The 20,528-nt window shown below is 42.6% G+C and overlaps 1 protein-coding gene across 3 annotated transcripts in view; it reads left to right on the top strand.

Moving 5' to 3' along the window:
- The window catches only part of snx25 (sorting nexin 25), a 294,956-nt gene that overhangs the window by 208,791 nt on the left and 65,637 nt on the right, over positions 1 to 20,528 (top strand). For 2 of the 3 annotated variants that reach the window (XM_063049391.1, XM_063049390.1), the window contains exons 12-13: positions 1,290 to 1,421; positions 19,708 to 19,845. In XM_063049391.1, the coding sequence (XP_062905461.1) occupies positions 1,290 to 1,421; positions 19,708 to 19,845 (270 nt within the window). The remainder of the gene's footprint in view (positions 1 to 1,289; positions 1,422 to 19,707; positions 19,846 to 20,528) is intronic. The other variant, XM_063049392.1, reaches the window with a different exon arrangement.

Raw genomic sequence — 20,528 nt, 5'->3', positions numbered from 1 at the left:
TCAAATTTTAGTCGGAGGCGTTGGAGTCGGCGCACTGCACCAGAGACGGTGTGGGGTGGTGTCCATGTTGTAGCTGGTACTGCTGTCCAGCGCTCAGTTGGCAAAGGACAAGCTGTATTGTGTTCAACTGCAGACCGCTGCAACATTCATGAACTTGGGGACTTGAACTATTTTTCTTGTGTGTGACTATTTTACTACTGTCTTATAAGACTATAAGATATAGGAGCAGAATTAAGTCATTTAACGCATCGAGTTTGCTCCGCCATTCTATCATGATTCATTTTCTCTCTCAGCCCCAGTCTCCTGCCCTCCCCATATGCCTTCACTGCCTGACAAATCAAGAACCTATCAATCTCTGCCTTAAACCCAAACAAGGTTTGAACTCTGAAGCAGTTTATAATAAGTGAGGCAGGGACTTGATTTCTGTAATAGCTCCCAGCATTTACCCAAGTTATGTACTTAATTTCTTACTGCCCATTATGCCACTGACACTTCGGGCAGCACTGAAGGCACTTCCTCTCTCGTGGTGTTCAGAGCTTCCTTCGTTCATCATGCCAGTATTTTCCTCTTAGTTTTCACTCGTATCAGCCATGCAAGTTCCAGGTAGAGACTTGGGTATACCATCGCACTCCCATGTAGAAGGATTATTCATAGCTGTTTCCATAACAGCTGTGATTTACCAGTCAGGGTCGTTAGCTTTGAGCTGAACCCTCCAACCTGGAGGAATGGTGGACCACTCTTAGTCTGGCCTCTACCCTTTGACCTGTTTGGCATGGGTGAACCTACCAAGAGTCAAAGCATAAAGCCTTGACTCCAGCCAGCAAAGTACCCCAGGTTACTGAGGGATGCAAGCCTCCAAACCATGACAAGGCTGTATTCCTCTTGGAAGACAATTTATGTAGGGTCAGTATTAATGAATTCTACATACAAATGATTCAAGTTTGTCACGGATGGCTTCAGAGAAGTTTATCCACAGGAGGAGATGGATGATAAAGAAAATTATGGACCCATTCATCAGATGAACTAGAGATGAAACTGCCATATTTTCCATATATTAATCTGCTAATGTTCTACAGAATATTGCAGACTGAATGCTTGGAGTTGGTCTGTATTGATCTCTGCTTACGTGAAAAGTTAAGTTTCATCTTATTATTGTGCAAAGAAAATGAAAAACGGACATAATTGGAAATGGTTATACAATGCAATTTGCAGCTTAGTTCTTGTATTTCAGCTGGTAAAATATTTTAGATACAGGATCTCAATGTTGTTAATATCTCCATCTCATTTAGATTGTCACAAAGCTGAAGGATGAGATTGCAACAATGGAGAAAGAACAGAATGACCTGCAGCAGCACATTGGCCGCACAGACTGGTGGTGTGAAAACCTTGGCCAGTGGAAAGCCATTATCAGCAGCAGTGAGGTACGTTTATCCGAAGTATCCTCGGGACTGCACATCCATCCCTCTGTTTCTGACTTATTTTCCTATATTTGTCCACCAATTTAGGGAGGTGGCAGAAGAGAGCAATTATGTTGTTTAGGTCTGTTTGTATTTTATTGGTCATTCTTCTATATAAAATTAGCCGTTGCCTTAATGCAATGCTCTTTGTATGGGAAAAGTAGTCACACCGGCTGCCTTTGTTGCGCCTGTGAAGACCACATGGTACATGAGATGTGGAGCAACTTGCTTAACTAACTGTATTTAGCCCTCCTAGACAAGCTGTTCAAATTGACTGTGGTCAGTGCTTGCAAGCAAATGTTACTAGAATATAGAATTTAACATCTAGAGCAGTACTCCCATTACTGAAGTGCAATGCTTGGCATTTAGCTCACTTTGAGTAACAAGAGGGTGAAATCAAATTTATGAACTATGCCAGCCAGTTCATAATTAATGACAGCTAAAAGCATTAATAACTTTATCAGAAATGTTAAAGCAAACTGATTTGCTATTTTACAGTAAAACTATACACTTCAGCTCAAGTTTCTAAAGTTTGCAAGCTCTGATCCAAGTGGTATAGGTATGAAATGAACTATGCAGCACTCTACGGGGATATGCTCAATGAGGGGGAGAGCTGAGATGGCAAAAATCTCCCCATCCTCGCCATTCAGCATTACTTTTTTAACCTTGTTCTACATCAATGTACAGTGTAATGACCTGATATGTATGAATCATATATAAACCGAACCTTTCACTGTATCTCGACACGTGAAGTCATTAAACTGTTCCCAATTCTACTTCAGCATAGAGCATGAATCAAAGGAGCTTTGGGTTGCCTTGGGCTGCAAAAGTAATGTTTCTGTCAACAATTTTAGCATTCAAGTACAAGAACATTCTAATTTCAGTTTACGATTGCAAATGAGTTTTTTTACATACATGACCTAAATGCAAAGAGGCTTGTTTACAACGTCAACGGAACCTGAACTCAGATGAACTATATGAGGGTGAATGAATCATTTGATATGTCAAACACAATTTAATGACTGTATTAGCCTTTTAATGGACATTTCTAGGTAAATTGATGATTACATTTAATCGAGGAATGTGATTCTAAACAACCTCTGCAAACCAAAGCTCCTTTGATTCATGCTGTATGCTGAATTTGAATTGGAAGTTGTCTAATATTTTCTCATGTGCTGAGATACAGTGAAAGGTTTGTTTTGCATATGATTCGTACTGTGCATTGATGTAGAACAGGGTTAAAAAATAACAATGCAGAATGGCAAGGATGAGGAGAGCTTTGCCATCACAGCCCTCCCCATCACTGAGCACATTACTATATAGTTCACTGTATATCTGTACCACTCAGGTCAGAGCTTGTACAAAGCAGATAAATAATGAGCTACAAATCTGTCATAATATATATGTGTACTTAGGTTTATCAAAGGCCCATGAAGGATATTAATTATCCGAAACAAGCAGGGAAATGCTGGCATATCTGGATTGAATCCCAAAGCCCCTGCCCAGAAGAGTCAGGGAATCTGGATTCCTGCATGTCCAGAAACAGGAATGTGATGTCGGACACATCAGGTAGTCCTCTAGTGGAACACATACTTTAATGCCCAGTTAATGCCAGTGCTGGGGAAACTACCCATTGTGTTTATGCTGAGGTAGATCTAGTACTGGACAGCAAAGTTCAATCATTTCAGTGGAGACTAATGGCTGCAAGAGACAGGGCTGTGTGTAATATACATTGATGAACTTGTTTAGTCTTTTTTTTAACTATTTAATTTTTAAACTATCACACAGAAAATGCTGGAGGAACTCAGCAGATCAGGAAGTGTCTATGGAAATTAAACAGTTGGTGTTTTGGGCTGAGGCCCTTCTTCAGGACTGGAAAAGAAGGGGGAAGAGGACAGAATAAAAAGGTGGGGGGGAGGGGGAGGTGATAGGTGAAGCCAGGTGAGCAGGAAAGGTAAAGGGCTGGAGAGGAGGAATCTGATAGGAGAGGAGAGTGGATTATAGGAGAAAAGGAAGGAGAGATGAACGGACAAGGGACTCACAGAGGGGGCATTCCCTGTGGAAAGTGGAGAGAAGTGGGGGAGGTAAAGGTGTGTTTGGTGGTAGGATCCCTTTTCAGATGGCAGAGGTTGCAGAGAATGGTGTGTTGGATGTGGAGGCTTATAGGGTGACAGGTAAAGACAAGATGAACTCTATCACTGGGTAAGGTAGTGGGAAGATGGGCTGAGCGTGGATGTTTGGGAAATGGAGGAGATTTGAGTGAGGGCAGCAGCAGTGAGTATATCCATTACTTTTTGTAGGACTTTCCATTTGAGGGTATTGGTGTTTCCATACCAGACTGTGACGCAGCCAGTAAATATATTCTCCAATATATATCGGTAGAAATTTGTCAGTGTTAATCTTGGCAAACTTCTAAGGAAGTAGAGGCACTACTGTGCTTCATAATTGCACTCACGTGCTGGTCCCGGGGCAGGTCCTCTGAAATGATAACACCGATGAATTTAAAGTTGCTGACCATTGCCACCTCTGATCCTCTGATGAGGACTGGCTCATGGTCCTCTGATTTCCTTCTCCTGAAGCCAATAATTGACTCCTTGGTCTTGCTGCCATTGAGTAGGAGGTTGTTGTTATGGCACCACTCAGCCAGATTTTCAATCTCCTCTCTACATGCTGATTTGTCACCACCTTTCATTCCGTCTACAACAGTGGTGTCATCATCAAACTTAAATATGGCGTTGGAACTGTGCTTAGCCTCACAGTAATAAGTGTAGAGCAAGTACAGCAGGGGGCCAAACACACAGCCATGGAGGAGATATTGTTGTCAATCCAAACTGACTGAGGTCTGCAAGTGAGGAAATTGAGAATCCTATTGCACAAGGGTGTATTGAAGCCAAGGTCATGAAGCTTATTGAATAGTTTTCACAGGATAATGCTACTCAATGCTGAATTGTAGTCGATAAGGAATATCCTGATGTATGCATCTTTGCTGTCCAGGGTTAAGTGAAGAGCTAATGAGATGGCATTTACTGTGGGCCCATTGCTGCGGTAGGTAAACTGGAGCAGATCCAAGTCGCTTCTCAGGCAGGAGTTGATACAAACCACTCTCAAAACGCTTCATCACTGTGGATGTAAATGCTACTGAGTGATGGTCATTGAGGGAGGTTACCAGGTTCTTCTCGGGCACTGGTGTGATCGAAGCCTGCTTGAGGCAGCTGGAAATCTCAGACTGCTGAAGCAAGAGATTGAGGATCTCAGTGAACACTCCACCCAGTTGATAAACACAGGTTTTTAATACTTGGCCGGGTATGCAGTCTGAGCCGGATGCTTTCCCTGGGTTCACCCTCCTGAAGGCTGTTTGTACGTCAGCCTCAGAGACTGAAATCACGGGATCATTGTGGGCTGTGGAGGTCTGTGATGGTTGCTCCAAGTTTTGATGGTCAAAATGAGCATAGAAGGCCTTGGGCTCGTCTGGAAGCAAAGTCCTGTTGTCACCTCTGTTGCTTGATTTAATTTTATAAGAAATGATAGCATTCAAGCCTTGCAACAACTGTCGAGCATTTTTGAGCATGGAAGGCATTGAGCTAATTTAGAAAGAAACCCTGTTGTCATCTATGTCCCTTGCTTTAGCTGTATAAGAGATGATAGTATTCAAGCCCTGTCGCAACTGTTGAGCATCCTCGGTTGATTCCAAGTCTAGTGTGGAATTGCCACTTTGCCCATAAGATGCATTTCCGGGCATCGTAGCTGGACCTCTTTTAACTTCCTCGGTCACCGGACTTAGATGCCTCTGATCTGGGCCTCAGTCGATTGCAGATCTCATAGTTCATCCAGGGCTACTCATCTCAAAGCTCTACGCTTCTTTTTGGATTCCAGACCTAATCAGTTCCCCTCTACCACCACTCTGCTCCGTCTAGCGGAATTAGTCCTTACTCTTAATAATTTCTCCTTTTGCTCCTCCCATTTCCTCCAAACTAAAGGTGTAGCTATGGGCACCCGTATGGGTCCTAGCTATGCCTGCCTTTTTGTTGGGTTTGTGGAACAATCTATGTTCCGTGCCTATTCTGGTATCTGTCCCCCACTTTTCCTTCGCTACATCGACGACTGCATTGGCGCTGCTTCCTGCACGCATGCAGAACTCGTTGACTTTATTAACTTTGCCTCCAACTTTCACCCTGCCCTCAAGTTTACCTGGTCCATTTCTGACACCTCCCTCCCCTTTCTAGATCTTTCTGTCTCTGTCTCTGGAGACAGCTTATCCACTGATGTCTACTATAAGCCTACTGACTCTCACAGCTATCTGGACTATTCCTCTTCTCACCCTGTCTTTTGCAAAAACGCCATCCCCTTCTCGCAATTCCTCCGTCTCCGCCGCATCTGCTCTCAGGATGAGGCTTTTCATTCTAGGACGAGGGAGATGTCTTCATTTTTTAAAGAAAGGGGCTTCCCTTCCTCCACTATCAACTCTGCTCTTAAACGCATCTCCCCCATTTCATGTACATCTGCTCTCACTCCATCCTCCCACCACCCCACTAGGAATAGGGTTCCCCTGGTCCTCACCTACCACCCCACCAGCCTCCGGGTCCAACATATTATTCTCCGTAACTTCCGCCACCTCCAACGGGATCCCACCACTAAGCACATCTTTCCCTCCCCCCCTCTCTCTGCATTCCGCAGGGATCGCTCCCTACACAACTCCCTTGTCCATTCGTCCCCCCCATCCCTCCCCACTGATCTCCCTCCTGGCACTTATCCGTGTAAGCGGAACAAGTGCTACACATGCCCTTACACTTCCTCCCTTACCACCATTCAGGGCCCCAAACAGTCCTTCCAGGTGAGGCATCACTTCACCTGTGAGTCGACTGGGGTGATATACTGCGTCCGGTGCTCCCGATGTGGCCTTTTATATATTGATGAGACCCGACGCAGACTGGGAGACTGCTTTGCTGAACATCTACGCTCTGTCCGCCAGAGAAAGCAGGATCTCCCAGTGGCCACACATTTTAATTCCACATCCCATTCCCATTCTGACATGTCTATCCACGGCCTCCTCTACTGTAAAGATGAAGCCACACTCAGGTTGGAGGAACAACACCTTATATTCCGTCTGGGTAGCCTCCAACCTGATGGCATGAACATTGACTTCTCTAACTTCCGCTAGGCCCCACCTCCCCCTCGTACCCCATCTGTTACTCATTTTTATGCACACATTCTTTCTCTCACTCTCCTTTTTCTCCCTCTGTCCCTCTGAATATACCTCTTGCCCATCCTCTGGGTCACCCCCCCCCCGTCTTTCTTCCCGGACCTCCTGTCCCATGATCCTCTCGTATCCCCTTTTGCCTATCACCTGTCCAGCTCTCGGCTCTATCCCTCCCCCTCCTGTCTTCTCCTATCATTTTGCATCTCCCCCTCCCCCTCCAGCTTTCAAATCCCTTACTCACTCTTCCTTCAGTTAGTCCTGACGAAGGGTCTCGGCCTGAAACGTCGACTGCGCCTCTTCCTATAGATGCTGCTTGGCCTGCTGTGTTCACCAGCAACTTTGATGTGTGTTGCTTGAATTTCCAGCATCTGCAGAATTCCTGTTGTTTGCGTTCATCCAGGGCTTCTTGTTGGGGAAGACTCTGAATTATTTTGTGGGAACACACCCATCTACAACTGTTTTAATAAAGTCCATGACAACCATGGTGTATTCATTCTGATCCACAGATGAGTTCTTGAACATGGTCCAGTCCACCGACTTGAAACAATCTCATACCCACTCTTAAACATAAAATAATCTGCAGATGCTGGGGTCAAAGCAACACTCACAACACGCTGGAGGAACTCAGCAGGTCAGGCAGCATCCAGTCCCTCCAGCGTGTTGTGAGTGTTGCTCATAGCCACTCTTCTGCCTCCTGTGACTACCTCTTTGTTTTCCTAATTTCTGGAGTTTAGTTCTTTAGCCTCTGCCTGTATGCAGGTTGGAGAAGGATAGCCAAGTGATCAGATTTACCGAATGCAGTGTGGCATGGAACAGTAAGCATTCCTATCTTTGTATAACAATGGTCCAGTGTGTTGGGACCTCTGGTGCTAGAGATTATATGCTGATGGTAGTTGGGCAGGGTTTTCTTCGAACAAGCCTGGTCAAAGTCCTTGATTAAGATTTGAAATGCATCGGGATGGACTGTTTTTTGTTTGGAAATGGCATCATGCAGTATCGCAAGCACTTGATTGTAGTCAGCCACTAGTGGTATATAAACTGCAGTCAGGATTATGGAGGAGTACTGTCAAGGTAAATAGAATGGAGGGCATTTGACTGTTAGTTCGGGGGAGAACACAAGTTTAATAAAACTGCCATATTAAAGGAACATCAAGAGTTCATCATGAAACACACAACTTTACCTTGTGCCTTTTCCAAATTAGCAGTTTGGTCTATTCTGTAAATCGAGAAGCTTTCGGGTCTGATCATTGTATCTGGCTTGCTGGAAGAAAGCCCTATCTCACTCAAACACAGAACACAACAATCTCTCATTTCCCTCCAATACATCACTCTTGCCCTCAGGTATTCAATTTTGTTTTCCAGTGTCTGCTTATTTGCTAACAAGATGCTGGTAGAGGGTGCCTCATCCCCCTGTGTTTCAGCCTAGCTTGGAGTCCCCCCCCCCACCAACCCCCCTCCCCACCTCACATCCGCTCATGGTGATGAACCTTCGTCTGCTTAAAGGTGCCATACCTTCTTGGTCTGCCAAGTCCTTCAATCCTTGTGAAATCTGTAGTTCATTAAGCTGATTTAAAAGTACATTGCTTAAAGGGAAATTACATGCTGCAGTTTGCAGAGAGAGTAATTCAAATAAAGTATAGTTAGAAGTATTGTGCATAGCCTGCAGAACATTGCTGTAGTTTATTGATGCCATCTAGCCAGGAGATTTTGCTTGCAGCACAGAGTGAATTCCCAGCTGAATGTTAGGTTTCCAGGATGATTCCACTGGCAGAGGGGCAGATGTGGCCTTTTCAGTCCTCAGTGTTTTCTTTGAAATAACTAATCATGGAATAAATATAGGTAAACAAATAGTTCTTATGTGCCAAATTATCAGGGAACATCATATTAAACCATCTGCAAAATTGGAATGATTGTGTGGAAAATGTGCAATGTGTTAGACTTACCATGTCCATGTCAATTTATTACCCTTAAACCTAATTTTCGAGTCAAAGTCTTTGCCAAATTTCTAACAAGAGAAAATCTGCAGATGCTGGAAATCCAAGCAACACACACAAAATGCTGGAGAAACTCAGCAGGCCAGGCAGCACCTATGGAAAAGAGAATAAACAGTCAACATTTTGGGGTGAGACCCTTCATCAGGACTGGTGATGCTGCCTGGCCTGCTGAGTTCCTCCAGCATTTTGTGTATGTTGCCAAATTTCTAATCACGTTTTCAATAAGCGTTCAATATTGCTTGGAAGCAGTGCTCATTTCTTATGTACCCAGGGGTATATTTCGTGCTGTATGGTATGTACGACTGGAAAGGTCGTTATGTTGTAACTGCGATAACGTTCACACTACAGTTGTCTTTGTGGAACATAGTTTATTCATAATGCAGAATGCATTCAGAGCCTGGGCTCAATCTGACTGCAGAATGTACAGTAACTACAAAGGAATTTCTGGAGGAAATAATACCACTGCTTTGCCTTGGTGCTCACATGGTCATTGGCACAATTTACACTTTGTTTTGACCATTTACACTGATACCATTTAGTATTAGTGTAAAATAAATAACTGAACATAATGTGTGAAACTTTGAAAGTGAAATGATAGCTTTGATTATCAACATTTAATTGCTAGAATTTCTCATGATTACAAAAATTGCACGTCGATAAAGATGTTAATTACTTTTAATTTGTATAGTGGGAGAAGAGCTTCAGTCTAGTCACATACATCAAGTGGCAAAATACACCTCTTGTCAAAAGTACAAATGGCATGCAGCGACACATCTTAAAATGTTTTGTATAAATCTGATCATTAAAGTGCAGTAAAGCAATTATCATATAATTTAATCAAAATGTTTGTATTTTATAGTCAAGTAGGTTGTGTTGCTGGAATCTGCTTCCCAGTTATTATACCCTAGTCTCTGGGCCAGACTTCAATATCAGAAGTATTTTGAAGTGTTTAATTACCAGACATTTCCTTCATTAGGATAATGAAGCAGAAGTTTGCCATTAAGTTTAGTGGTCTACCCTGTCTCAACTAATTTAAGTGCAAATGAGTAAAGAAGGAAAGATTTTTAAAGCTATTTGGGAGAAAAGGGATCTGTTCTATATAACATTAGAACTGAAGTTATTCTTTTGTTTGTAATTTTCATGATGCATTTCAAGTGTTTTGGAACCTAATTTTGACAGTATTTCAGTAGTGTTGAATCAGCAACATATTTTGTCTCAAATGGTTTGTTTTCACTTTAGGAAGGACTTGAGAAAAATCTTAAGGAAATGTTTATTCCATGTGCCAGAATTTTCTGTCTGTCACCATTTGTCTGCTGAAAGCTGTTGACTTTATGATTATATCCCAGAAACAAATCAAACATGGAAGTCAGGAGCAGGATTAGGCCATTGAGCCATTTGGGTTTGCTCTGCCATTCAGAGTGATTAAAGTTCACTTCAGTATCCCAGGATCTTTTAACATGAATTAAATATATTGACCTCCTCTTTGAATATATTTAATAACTTTCCCTCTACTGCCTTCTCTGCAGAACTCTTGGTTTCACCATTTTCAGATGGAAAAAAATATCATCCTTTAAAGGCTGTGCCCTCTTGACCTAGACACTGCAGCCATTGGGAATACCCCACCTGTATCTAGCCTCATTAGCACAGTTAGAATTTTATAGTCTTCTATCAAGTGCCATCTCATTCTTTCAAGCCCCGGTCGATATAGACCTGTTTGTCCCAATCTAACCTTGTGTTCCACCCCAGGAATCAGTATGGTACGCCTTTGTTGCACTCCCTCCAAGGCAAGAATATCTATCTTCAGGCAACAAAAATAAACTGGGCACAAAACACCACATGGGATCTCAACAAGGCCTCGCCCATCTGTAGCTATACATGCATGTTTCTGTTATAAATGAAAGCTAACACACTACTGCCTCCTTAACTGTCTGCTGCACTTGAATGTGCTTTCAGCACCTTTTTCCCCCAATCAATCACCACCTAGGTAATGATCTGTCTTCCTGCTTTTGGAACCAAAAGTGTCCAGTGCTGTCTGCCATGCACTTTCTCACTTACCCAGTTTGTTCGAATTGCTTCAAGTTCTCACTGCATCTTCCTCAACTCAATTTTCAGCCTCCTTCACTTCAGTTTTGTGTCATCTGGAAATTTAGAGATGTTACTCCTAGTTCCCAAACTCAACTCATCAATATATAGTATGTTCTCCTGATCCCCGCTGCACCTCACTAGTCACTGCCTGCCACCTAGAAAAATGTTCTATTTATTCTTATTCTTTGTACCTGTTTTTGTTAGCTGGTTCTCGCTTCGTGCCTCCGTGTGACCCAAAAGACCCCCTACTTTAATTTTGAAGAATTTTATGTCTCTTGTTGGGACATAGTCAAAGGGACTTTTTGAAAGTTCAAGTGCACTACCTCCACATGTTCCCCCTTATCTCGATGCTTATATCTACAAACGCAAAAATTACTTAGAGTTTCCCTTTCATAAACCCAAGATGCTTATATCCACAAATGCAAAAATTACTTAGTTTCCCTTTCATAAACCCAGGCTGACTTTGTCCAGTCATGTTAGTACTTTCCCAGTGTTCTGCTATTGCATCTTTTATATTAGATTTCAACTCATTCTCCACTCCTGCCTATAATTTTTTAAGTCACCTGTTTTTTTTTTGTCATTCTATTTTACATAGAGGGTATTCTTTGCCACCCTCCAATCTGTAGGAAGAGTTCCAGATTCAAAAGAATCTTGGAAAATGACCATTAATACACTCTCATTGTTTCTAGGCTCTCTTCCTTCCATGCTCTTATATGCACTGTAGATTGTAAGTTCCTGAGGATTTGTCGCGTTTCACCCCAATAATTTGTACTATGTTTTATTAATACTGATCTCTTTTAGTTTCTCCCTGTGTCTAGACCTTTGGTCTCCTTACGTTTCTGGGAGGTGATTTGTATCCTTCTGTGAGAAGACAAAACCAAAGTATATTTTTAAGGTTCTGCTGTTTCTTAGTTCCCAAATATAATTTCTCCTGTTGTCAACTGTACAAGATCCACATTTGTTTTCACTGACATTTATAGCAGCTTCTACAGTTTTCTAAAATAATTCCTACAAACTTATTCTCATACTCCATTTTACTCACTCAATCAGTCTTTGTCCTCCTTTAACCATATAACCATATAACAATTACAGCACAGAAGCAGGCCATCTCGGCCCTTCTAGTCCATGCCGAGCTCTTACCCTGTCCTAGTCCCACCGACCTGCACTCGGCCTGTAACCCTCCATTCCTTTCCTGTCCATATATCTATCCAATTTAACTTTAAATGACAACATAGAACCTGCCTCAACCACTTCTGCTGGAAGCTCATTCCACACAGCTACCACTCTTTGAGTAAAGAAGTTCCCCCTCATGTTACCCCTAAACTTTTGTCCTCTAACTCTCAACTCATGTCCTCTTGTTTGAATCTTCCCCACTCTCAATGGAAAATGTCTAACCACTTCAACTTTATCAATTCCCCTCATAATTTTAAATACCTCTATCAAGTCCCCCCTCAACCTTCTACGCTCCAAAGAATAAAGACCTAACTTGTTCAACCTTTCTCTGTAACTTTGCTGAATTCAAAATTTCTAATCCTTGGTCTGATGCATTTATATACTCCTTTGATAAACTAATACTATCCTGAATTTCCTTTATCAGCCAAAGATCAACTTTCTTTCTTATTATTGTGCCAGACAAGTTTAGATAATTGTTGCTATTTGTATATTCTTTAAGTATTATCCACCATCCATGCAATAAATTCCCCAATTTATCATGGCCAATTTGGGCCTAACAGCTTTGTAGCTTATTATGTGCAGATTCAGGATCCCAGTTTCTGATGGTACTGCTTCACTCTCCAGTTTAAAGAAGAGCTGCATCGTGTTTTGGTTGTTCTCCATCAAGTGACCGTGCAAAAGTTTGTTAATTATTTGTTTTTCATTGCCCATTCCCAGGTATTCTGTTCTAGACTCACTTCTTTGAGATATTAGTCTGAAAGTAAATTGCAGACATGCTCCAGGAATACATCCTTAACAGTATTGTTACCTATTTGGTTTGGCTAATCTATACAGTATATAGATAAAGCCATTCTCGATTACAGTTATGCCTTTCTTTTTTGCATCTCTAATGTCCTGTTCAATTCCATCCTGGGATCATTGGTATTGCTTGGAGTTCGATTAACAACCCCCATCAATGATTTCTGCCACTTCTTTACGATGTTGCTGAAAAGAATAATCTAGTCATTTACAGAATCTCATTGCTGCTCATGGGACTTTGCTTCCTTATTTCCTTAATTTCCTTAATAAAACTTGTTCCTTAATTCCCAAAGTGTCTATACTTCAGAAGCACATGATGTAAATGTAGTCGGTAAAAATGGAGATGATAGAATCATGGGTGGGTGGGGTTGGGGGGAGAGGAAAGAGAAATGCTGGAATAACCCATCCTGCCAAGCAGCAATTGTGGTGAGAGAATTTAAGTTAATATTTCAAGTCAAAGACCCTTGGTCAGAATTGAGCAAGAGAGAAAGCAAGTTTCTAAGTAACAGTGAGGTAGGAGAAGGAAAAGGGTGGAACAAAGGCAATGTTAGTGATTTTGTTTTAAAACATAGAAACATAGAATAGTACAGCACAGTACAGGCCCTTTGGCCCACTGGTTGTGCTGACCCTCAAACCCTGCTTCCCATATAAGCCCCCACTTTAAATTCCTCCATATACCTGTCTAGTAGTCTCTTAAATTTCACTAGTGTATCTGCCTCCACCATTGACTCAGGCAGTGCATTCCACGCACCAACCACTCTCTGAGTAAGAAACCTTCCTCTAATATCCCCCTTGAACTTCCCACCCTTTACCTTAAAACCATGTCCTCTTGTATTGAGCAGTGGTGCCCTGGGGAAGAGGCGCTGGCTATCCACTCTATCTATTCCTCTTATTATCTTTTACACCTCTATCATGTCTCCTCTCATCCTCCTTCTCCCCAAAGAGTAAAGCCCTAGCTCCCTTAATCTCTGATCATAATGCATACTTTCTAAACCAGGCAGCATCCTGGTAAATCTCCTCTGTACCCTTTCCAATGCTTCCTATAGTGAGGTGACCAGGACTGGACACAGTACTCCAAGTGTGGCCTAACCAGAGTTTTATAGAGCTGCATCATTACATCGCGACTCTTAAACTCTATCCCTCGACTTATGAAAGCTAACACCCCATAAGCTTTCTTAACTACCCTATCCACCTGTCAGGCAACTTTCAGGGATCTGTGGACATGTACCCCGAGATCCCTCTGCTCCTCCACACTACCAAGCATTCTGCCATTTACTTTGTACTCTGCCTTGGAGTTTGTCCTTCCAAAGTGTACCACCTCACACTTCTCCGGGTTGAACTCCATCTGCCACTTCTCAGCCCACTTCTGCATCCTATCAATGTCTCTCTGCAATCTTTGACAATCCTCTACACTATCTACAACACCACCAACCTTTGTGTCATCTGCAAACTTGCCAACCCACCCTTCTACCCCCGCATCCAGGTCGTTAATAAAAATCACGAAAAGTAGAGGTCCCAGAACAGATCCTTGTGGGACACCACTAGTCACAATCCTCCAATCTGAATGTACTCCGTCCACCATGACCCTCTGCCTTCTGCAGGCAAGCCAATTCTGAATCCACCTGGCGAAACTTCCCTGGATCCCATGCCTTCTGACTTTCTGAATAAGCCTACCGTGTGGAACCTTGTCAAATGCCTTACTGAAATCCACATAGATCACATCCACTGCACTACCCTCATCTATATGCCTGGTCACCTCCTCAAAGAACTCTATCGGGCTTGTTAGACACAATCTGCCCTTCACAAAGCCATGCTGACTGTCCCTGATTAGACCATGATTCTCTAAATGCCCAGAGATCCTATCTCTAAGAATCTTTTCCAATAGCTTTCCCACCACAGATGTAAGGCTCACTGGTCTATAATTACCTGAACTATCCCTACTACCTTTTTTGAACAAGGGGACAACATTCGCCTCTCTCCAATCCTCCGGTACCATTCCCGTGGACAATGAGGACATAAAGATCCTAGCCAGAGGCTCAGCAATCTCTTCTCTCGCCTCGTGGAGCAGCCTGGGGAATATTCCGTCAGGCCCCGGGGACTTATCTGTCCTAATGTATTTTAACAACTCCAACACCTCCTCTCCCTTAATATCAACATGCTCCAGAACATCAACCTCACTCATATTGTCCTCACCATCATCAAGTTCCCTCTCATTGGTGAATACCGAAGAGAAGTATTCATTGAGGACCTCGCTCACTTCCAGAGCCTCCAGGCACATCTTCCCACCTTTATCTCTAATCAGTCCTACCTTCACTCCTGTCATCCTTTTTTTCTTCACATAATTGAAGACTGCCTTGGGGTTTTCCTTTACCCTACTCGCCAAGGCCTTCTCATGCCCCCTTCTTGCACTTCTCAGCCCCTTCTTAAGCTCCTTTCTTGCTTCCCTATATTCCTCAATAGACCCATCTGATCCTTGCTTCCTAAACCTCATGTATGCTGCCTTCTTCCACCTGACTAGATTTTCCACCTCACTTGTCACCCATGGTTCCTTCACCCTACCATTCTTTATCTTCCTCACCGGGACAAATTTATCCCTAACATCCTGCAAGATATCTCTAAACATCGACTACATGTCCATAGTACATTTCCCTGCAAAAACATCATCCCAATTCACTATTGCAAGTTCTAGCCTTATAGCCTCATAATTTGCCTTTCCCCAATTAAAAATTTTCCTGTCCTCTCTGATTCTATCCTTTTCTATGGTAATGCTAAAGGCCAGGGAGCGGTGGTTACTATTCCCCAGATGCTCACCCACTGAGAGATCTGTGACCTGACCCGGTTCATTACCTAGTACTAGATCTAGTATGGCATTCCCCCTGGTCGGCCTGTCCACATATTGTGACAGGAATCCGTCTTGGACACACTTAACAAACTCTGCCCCATCTAAACCCTTGGAACTAATCAGGTGCCAATCAATATTAGGGAAGTTAAAGTCACCCATGATAACAACCCTGTTATTTTTTTGCACCTTTCCAAAATCTGCCTCCCAATCTGCTCCTCTGTATCTCTGCTGCTACCAGGGGGCCTATAGAATATCCCCTGTAGAGTAACTGCTCCCTTCCTGTTCCTGACTTCCACCCATATTGACTCAAAAGAGGATTCTGCTACATTACCCACTCTTTCTGTAGCTGTAAAGTATCCCTGACCAGTAATGCCACCCCTCCTCCCCTTTTTCCGCCCTCTCTATCCCTTTTAAAGCACTGAAATCCAGGAATATTGAGAATCCATTCCTGCCCTGGTGCCAGCCAAGTCTCTGTAACGGCCACTACATCATAATTCCATGTATGTATCCAAGCTCTTTTGCCATGTGTATTGCAGGACTGCTATGAGCATGTGGCTGGAACCCAATATCAATATTTCAAATTCTCCTGTATGCAATGAATTTCCTCAAATATCTGATTTCCTTAGGCATACCTATTATATTTAAAATTAGCCGGTCATGAGAGGAATTAGTAATTTTTTTCAGTAACATTTGAGCAAGCCAGCTGATTAGCAGCTCCTTTCTTGTAGAATCTGTCCTGTTTGACTTTGAAAGTTCAGGATTTAACTAAATTCAAGGTAAATTGCTCCATTCTAGGGAACATCATTTCTTACTTTGAACCTGACATCATTGACTTTGAATTATTTCTTACTTTGTGTCCCTTAGAAACATAGAAAAACCTAGAGCACAATACAGGCCCTTCGGCCCACAATGCTGTGCCGAACACGTTCTTACCTGAGAAATCACCTAGGGTTACCCATAGCCCTCTATTTTTCTGAGCTCTGTGTACCTGCCCAGGAGTCTCTTAAAAGACCCTATCTTATCCACCTCCACCACCGTCACCGGCAGCTCATTCCATGCACTCACCAGTCTCTGCGTTTAAAAAAAAAATTACCCCTGACATCTCCTCTGTACCTGCTTCCAAGCACCTTAAAACTCTGCCCTCTCGTGCTAGCCATTTCAGGCCTGGGGAAAAAGCCTCTGACTATCTACACGATCAATACCTCTCATCAACTTATACACCTCTATCAGGTCACCTCTCATTCTCCGTCGCTCCAAAGAAAAAAGGCCGAGTTCACTCGACCTATTCTCATAAGGCACGCTCCTCAATCTAGGCAACATTCTTGTAAATCTCCTCTGCACCCTTTCTATGGTTTCCACATCCTTCCTGTAGTGAGGCGACCAGAACTGTGCACAGTACTCCAAGTGGGGTCTGACCATGGTCCTGTATAGCTGCAACATTACCCCTCGGCTCCTAAATTCAATTCCAAGGTTGATGAAGGCCAATACACCGTATACTTTCTTAACCACGGAGTCAACCTACACAGCAGCTTTGAGCGTCCTATGGACTCGGACCCCAAGATCCCTCTGATCCTCCACACTGCCAAGATTCTTACCATTAATACTATATTCTGCCATTATATTTGACCTACCAAAATGAACCACCTCACAATTAAATGGGTTGAACTCCATCCGCCACTTCTCGGCCCAGTTTTGTATCCTATCAATGTCCTGTTGTAACCTCCGACAGCCCTCCACCCTATCCACAACACCTCCAACCTTTGCGTCATCAGCAAATTTACTAACCTATCCCTTCACTTCCCCATACAGGTCATTTATAAAAATGTTATATATTGTTCTTCATATATAATGTTCTGATATATAAGGATTGAAGCAATGCATGGGCAGAGCAGGCTTGCACAGGTAATCATTCTGTTGGCCTAGCCTGCACCCAGAGGTGCTGCCTGCAGTCCTGTCCCATTTGCTGTTGCGTTAATAGCCTTACATAAGAAATAGGAGCAGGAATAGGCCATCTGGCCTGTCAAACCTGCTCCGACATTCAATAAGATCTTGACTGATCTGGCCATAGACTCATCTCCACCTAGCTGCCTTTTCCCTATAACCCTTAATTTCCCTACTATGCAGAAATCTATCCAACCTTGTCTTTGATATCATCCATCCCTGATGATGGATGCTGCTTTCCTGTGACAACGCTCCATGTAGATGTGCTGAGTGGTGGAGAGTGCTTTACCCGAGAAGGACTAGTCACAATGGCCTTCCTCGAGTTACAACTTCTCATCAGCTGCTGAGCACCAGGTAGTGAAGTGAAAAGGCCTCATCCTTTAAATGACCTTGAAGGTTTAGACAGAAGGCAAAGCTGGAGAAGTTTGGTTTTGCATTCCCTCAACATGTTAAAAAAATGTTAAATATTTTTGTATTTTTGTTACAATAGAATGTCATTCTATTAGTTAAAGAAGTTTAAAAAAATCCTAAAATGCTCATTTAAAAGCATTAGTCCACAGTCATTTTTATACAAAGTAGTATGATTTCCGTCTTCCTCTTGTTATTCCTCCAGATGTTCAAAAACTTCAAAGTAAATTTGTTATCAAGTACATATATATCACCATATACAACCCTGAAATTCATATTTTTTGCAGGCGTGCACAATAAATCCAATAACCATAATGGAATCAATGACAGACCACACCAACGTAGTGAATAAATATCGAGAACATGAGATGAAGATTCCCTGAATGTGACTGTAGGTTGTGGGAATAGTTCAGTGATGGGGCAAGTGAAGTTGAGTGAAGCTATCCCCTCTGGTTCAAGAGCCTGATGGTTGAGGGGTAATAACTGTTCCTGAATCTGTTGGTGTGAGTCCTAAAGTTCTTGTACCTTCTTCCTGATGGCAGCCGTGAGAAGAGAATGGTTGTAGACCCATGATGGATGCTGCTTTCCTGAGACAGGACTCAGTGTAGATGTAATCAATGGTGGGGGGACATTAATGATGGACTGGGCCATATCTGCTATGTTTCATAGGATTTTCCATTCAACGACATTGGTGTTTCCATGCCAGGCTGTGATGCAGCCAGTCAGTGTACTCCCACCTTACATCTATAGAAGTTTGTCAAAGTTTTAGATGTCATACCGAATCTTTGCAAATTTCTAAGGCAGTAGAGACACTGCTGTGCTTTCTTCATAATGACACTTACATGCTGGGCCTAGGACAGGTATTCTGAAATGATTACACTGAGGAATTTAAATTTACTATCTGATCTCCCATGAGGACTGGCTCCTGGATCTCTGTTTTCCTGCTCCTGAAGTCAGTAATCATCTCCTTGGTCTTGCTGACATTGAATAAGAGGTTGTTATTATGGCACCCCTCAGCCAGGTTTTCAATTTCATTCCTTTATGGTGAGTCATCACCACCTTTGAATTGGCCAATGACAGTGGTGTCATCAGCAAATATGGTCTTGGAGCTGTGCATAAGTCTGAAGTGAGTAAAGTGTAAAGTAGTAGAAATCTTAGTGAAGTCAATCAGGTCTTCAGACCCACAGCCGATCAGACCATGAAATGATTTTCCCAGCAGAATGCTTGGAAGTCCCTGCAAACTGGGCCCTGCTACTGGTCTACATGGAACCTACATGTGCGTACAATAAATTAATATCAAAAAGTGCTTGAGAGAAATGTGAAATAGAATTTAAAAATACTGGGAACACTCAGTAAGTTGGGCAGCATCTGTGGAAACCAGAGCAACATGAGGGTCCATTTGAATTCCTCCAGCAGATTGAAGGTTGCTCCAGATCCCAATATCTGCACACTGTTGTATCAGCATCTGTGAAAGAGTCTTGGACTTGAAGCGTTGGCCCTGTTTCTCTTTCCATAGCTGCTGCCTGACCTGCTGAATATTTCCAGCATTTTCTTCTTTTGTTTAAATAACAGGAGCAGCACCCTCTGTACCCAGCAAGTTTCCGCCTCCTGGGTTTGGAAGCACATATGTGGATGCTACCCGAGTGTTAATGGTAGAAGACAATGGGCCTGATTGGAAGTGCTGATACCAGGCCATCAAGATTCATTCATTGATTTTGTACGGACTCATGCAAGTCAACTGATACCTGTGGTAGGCCTTTGGGGATGGCTTTGTATTGAGTCAGAATCTTTGTTGTCTATTTCTTTGGGCAGATTGTGGAAGAGAATGGTGAACAAATGTCCTGCTATTCAATCATGGTGCAGCTGAATCTACCTGATCCTGAAAATAACGGCTGGATTGTTGTTAGGAAGCTCAGCGAGTTCCACACACTACATAGGAAACTCTGTGAGGTACCTATATCTGACTTTCTTTGTTGGCATTGATGTGTTCTGATCTTGGGTAGGCACAAAATTAAGACCTTCATTACCATGCATGCCATCTACCAGAATGGTAAGCTCAGAAGTGTCATTCATGTACCGTTACATTCCCAATGTTTGAAGAAATGTCATTGCTTGTGGAGTTCTCAATCATAAATGTAAGAGATTACTTTGGAAGTAAGAGAGAGCAGATGCTTCAAATATTATATTGTCCTTATTTCTAACATACTGTACACATTGCTTCGACAGAGTTAATGACTGCGAATCCATTCACTTTTTAAGGTAGTGTTTTTTTTTGCCTGTGTACTACTCATTTTGATGTCCTGTGTCATGAAGTTCTCCTTGTTAAATGTAAAGCATTTATTTCAAATGCATTATCTCACTCCAGTAAGGTAGAACAATATGACAAGCTCCTTCAGACAAATTGGGTACAACCTATTTTCTGTTATTATAGCCTCAGTCAATCTTTTTAGAGGTAATAAGTGCAGCTGCATTTTCCATTCAAGTTAAGTTGGAGTGGATCTGAACACTTACGCAAAGTTATATGTGACTTCCTTTGTAAGTGCTACATTATTTCTCAGTTTTCCAGGTGAAATTTGGTACAGATGACTATGCAATCATACTTCATGCTCTCCCCACGTCATGAAAAAAAGATT

This window comes from Mobula hypostoma, chromosome 5 (assembly GCF_963921235.1).
Source record: "Mobula hypostoma chromosome 5, sMobHyp1.1, whole genome shotgun sequence".
Lineage (NCBI taxonomy): Eukaryota > Metazoa > Chordata > Chondrichthyes > Myliobatiformes > Myliobatidae > Mobula > Mobula hypostoma.
The sequence above is the reverse complement of the archived record's forward strand: the minus strand, read 5'-3'. Positions and strand labels throughout refer to the sequence as shown.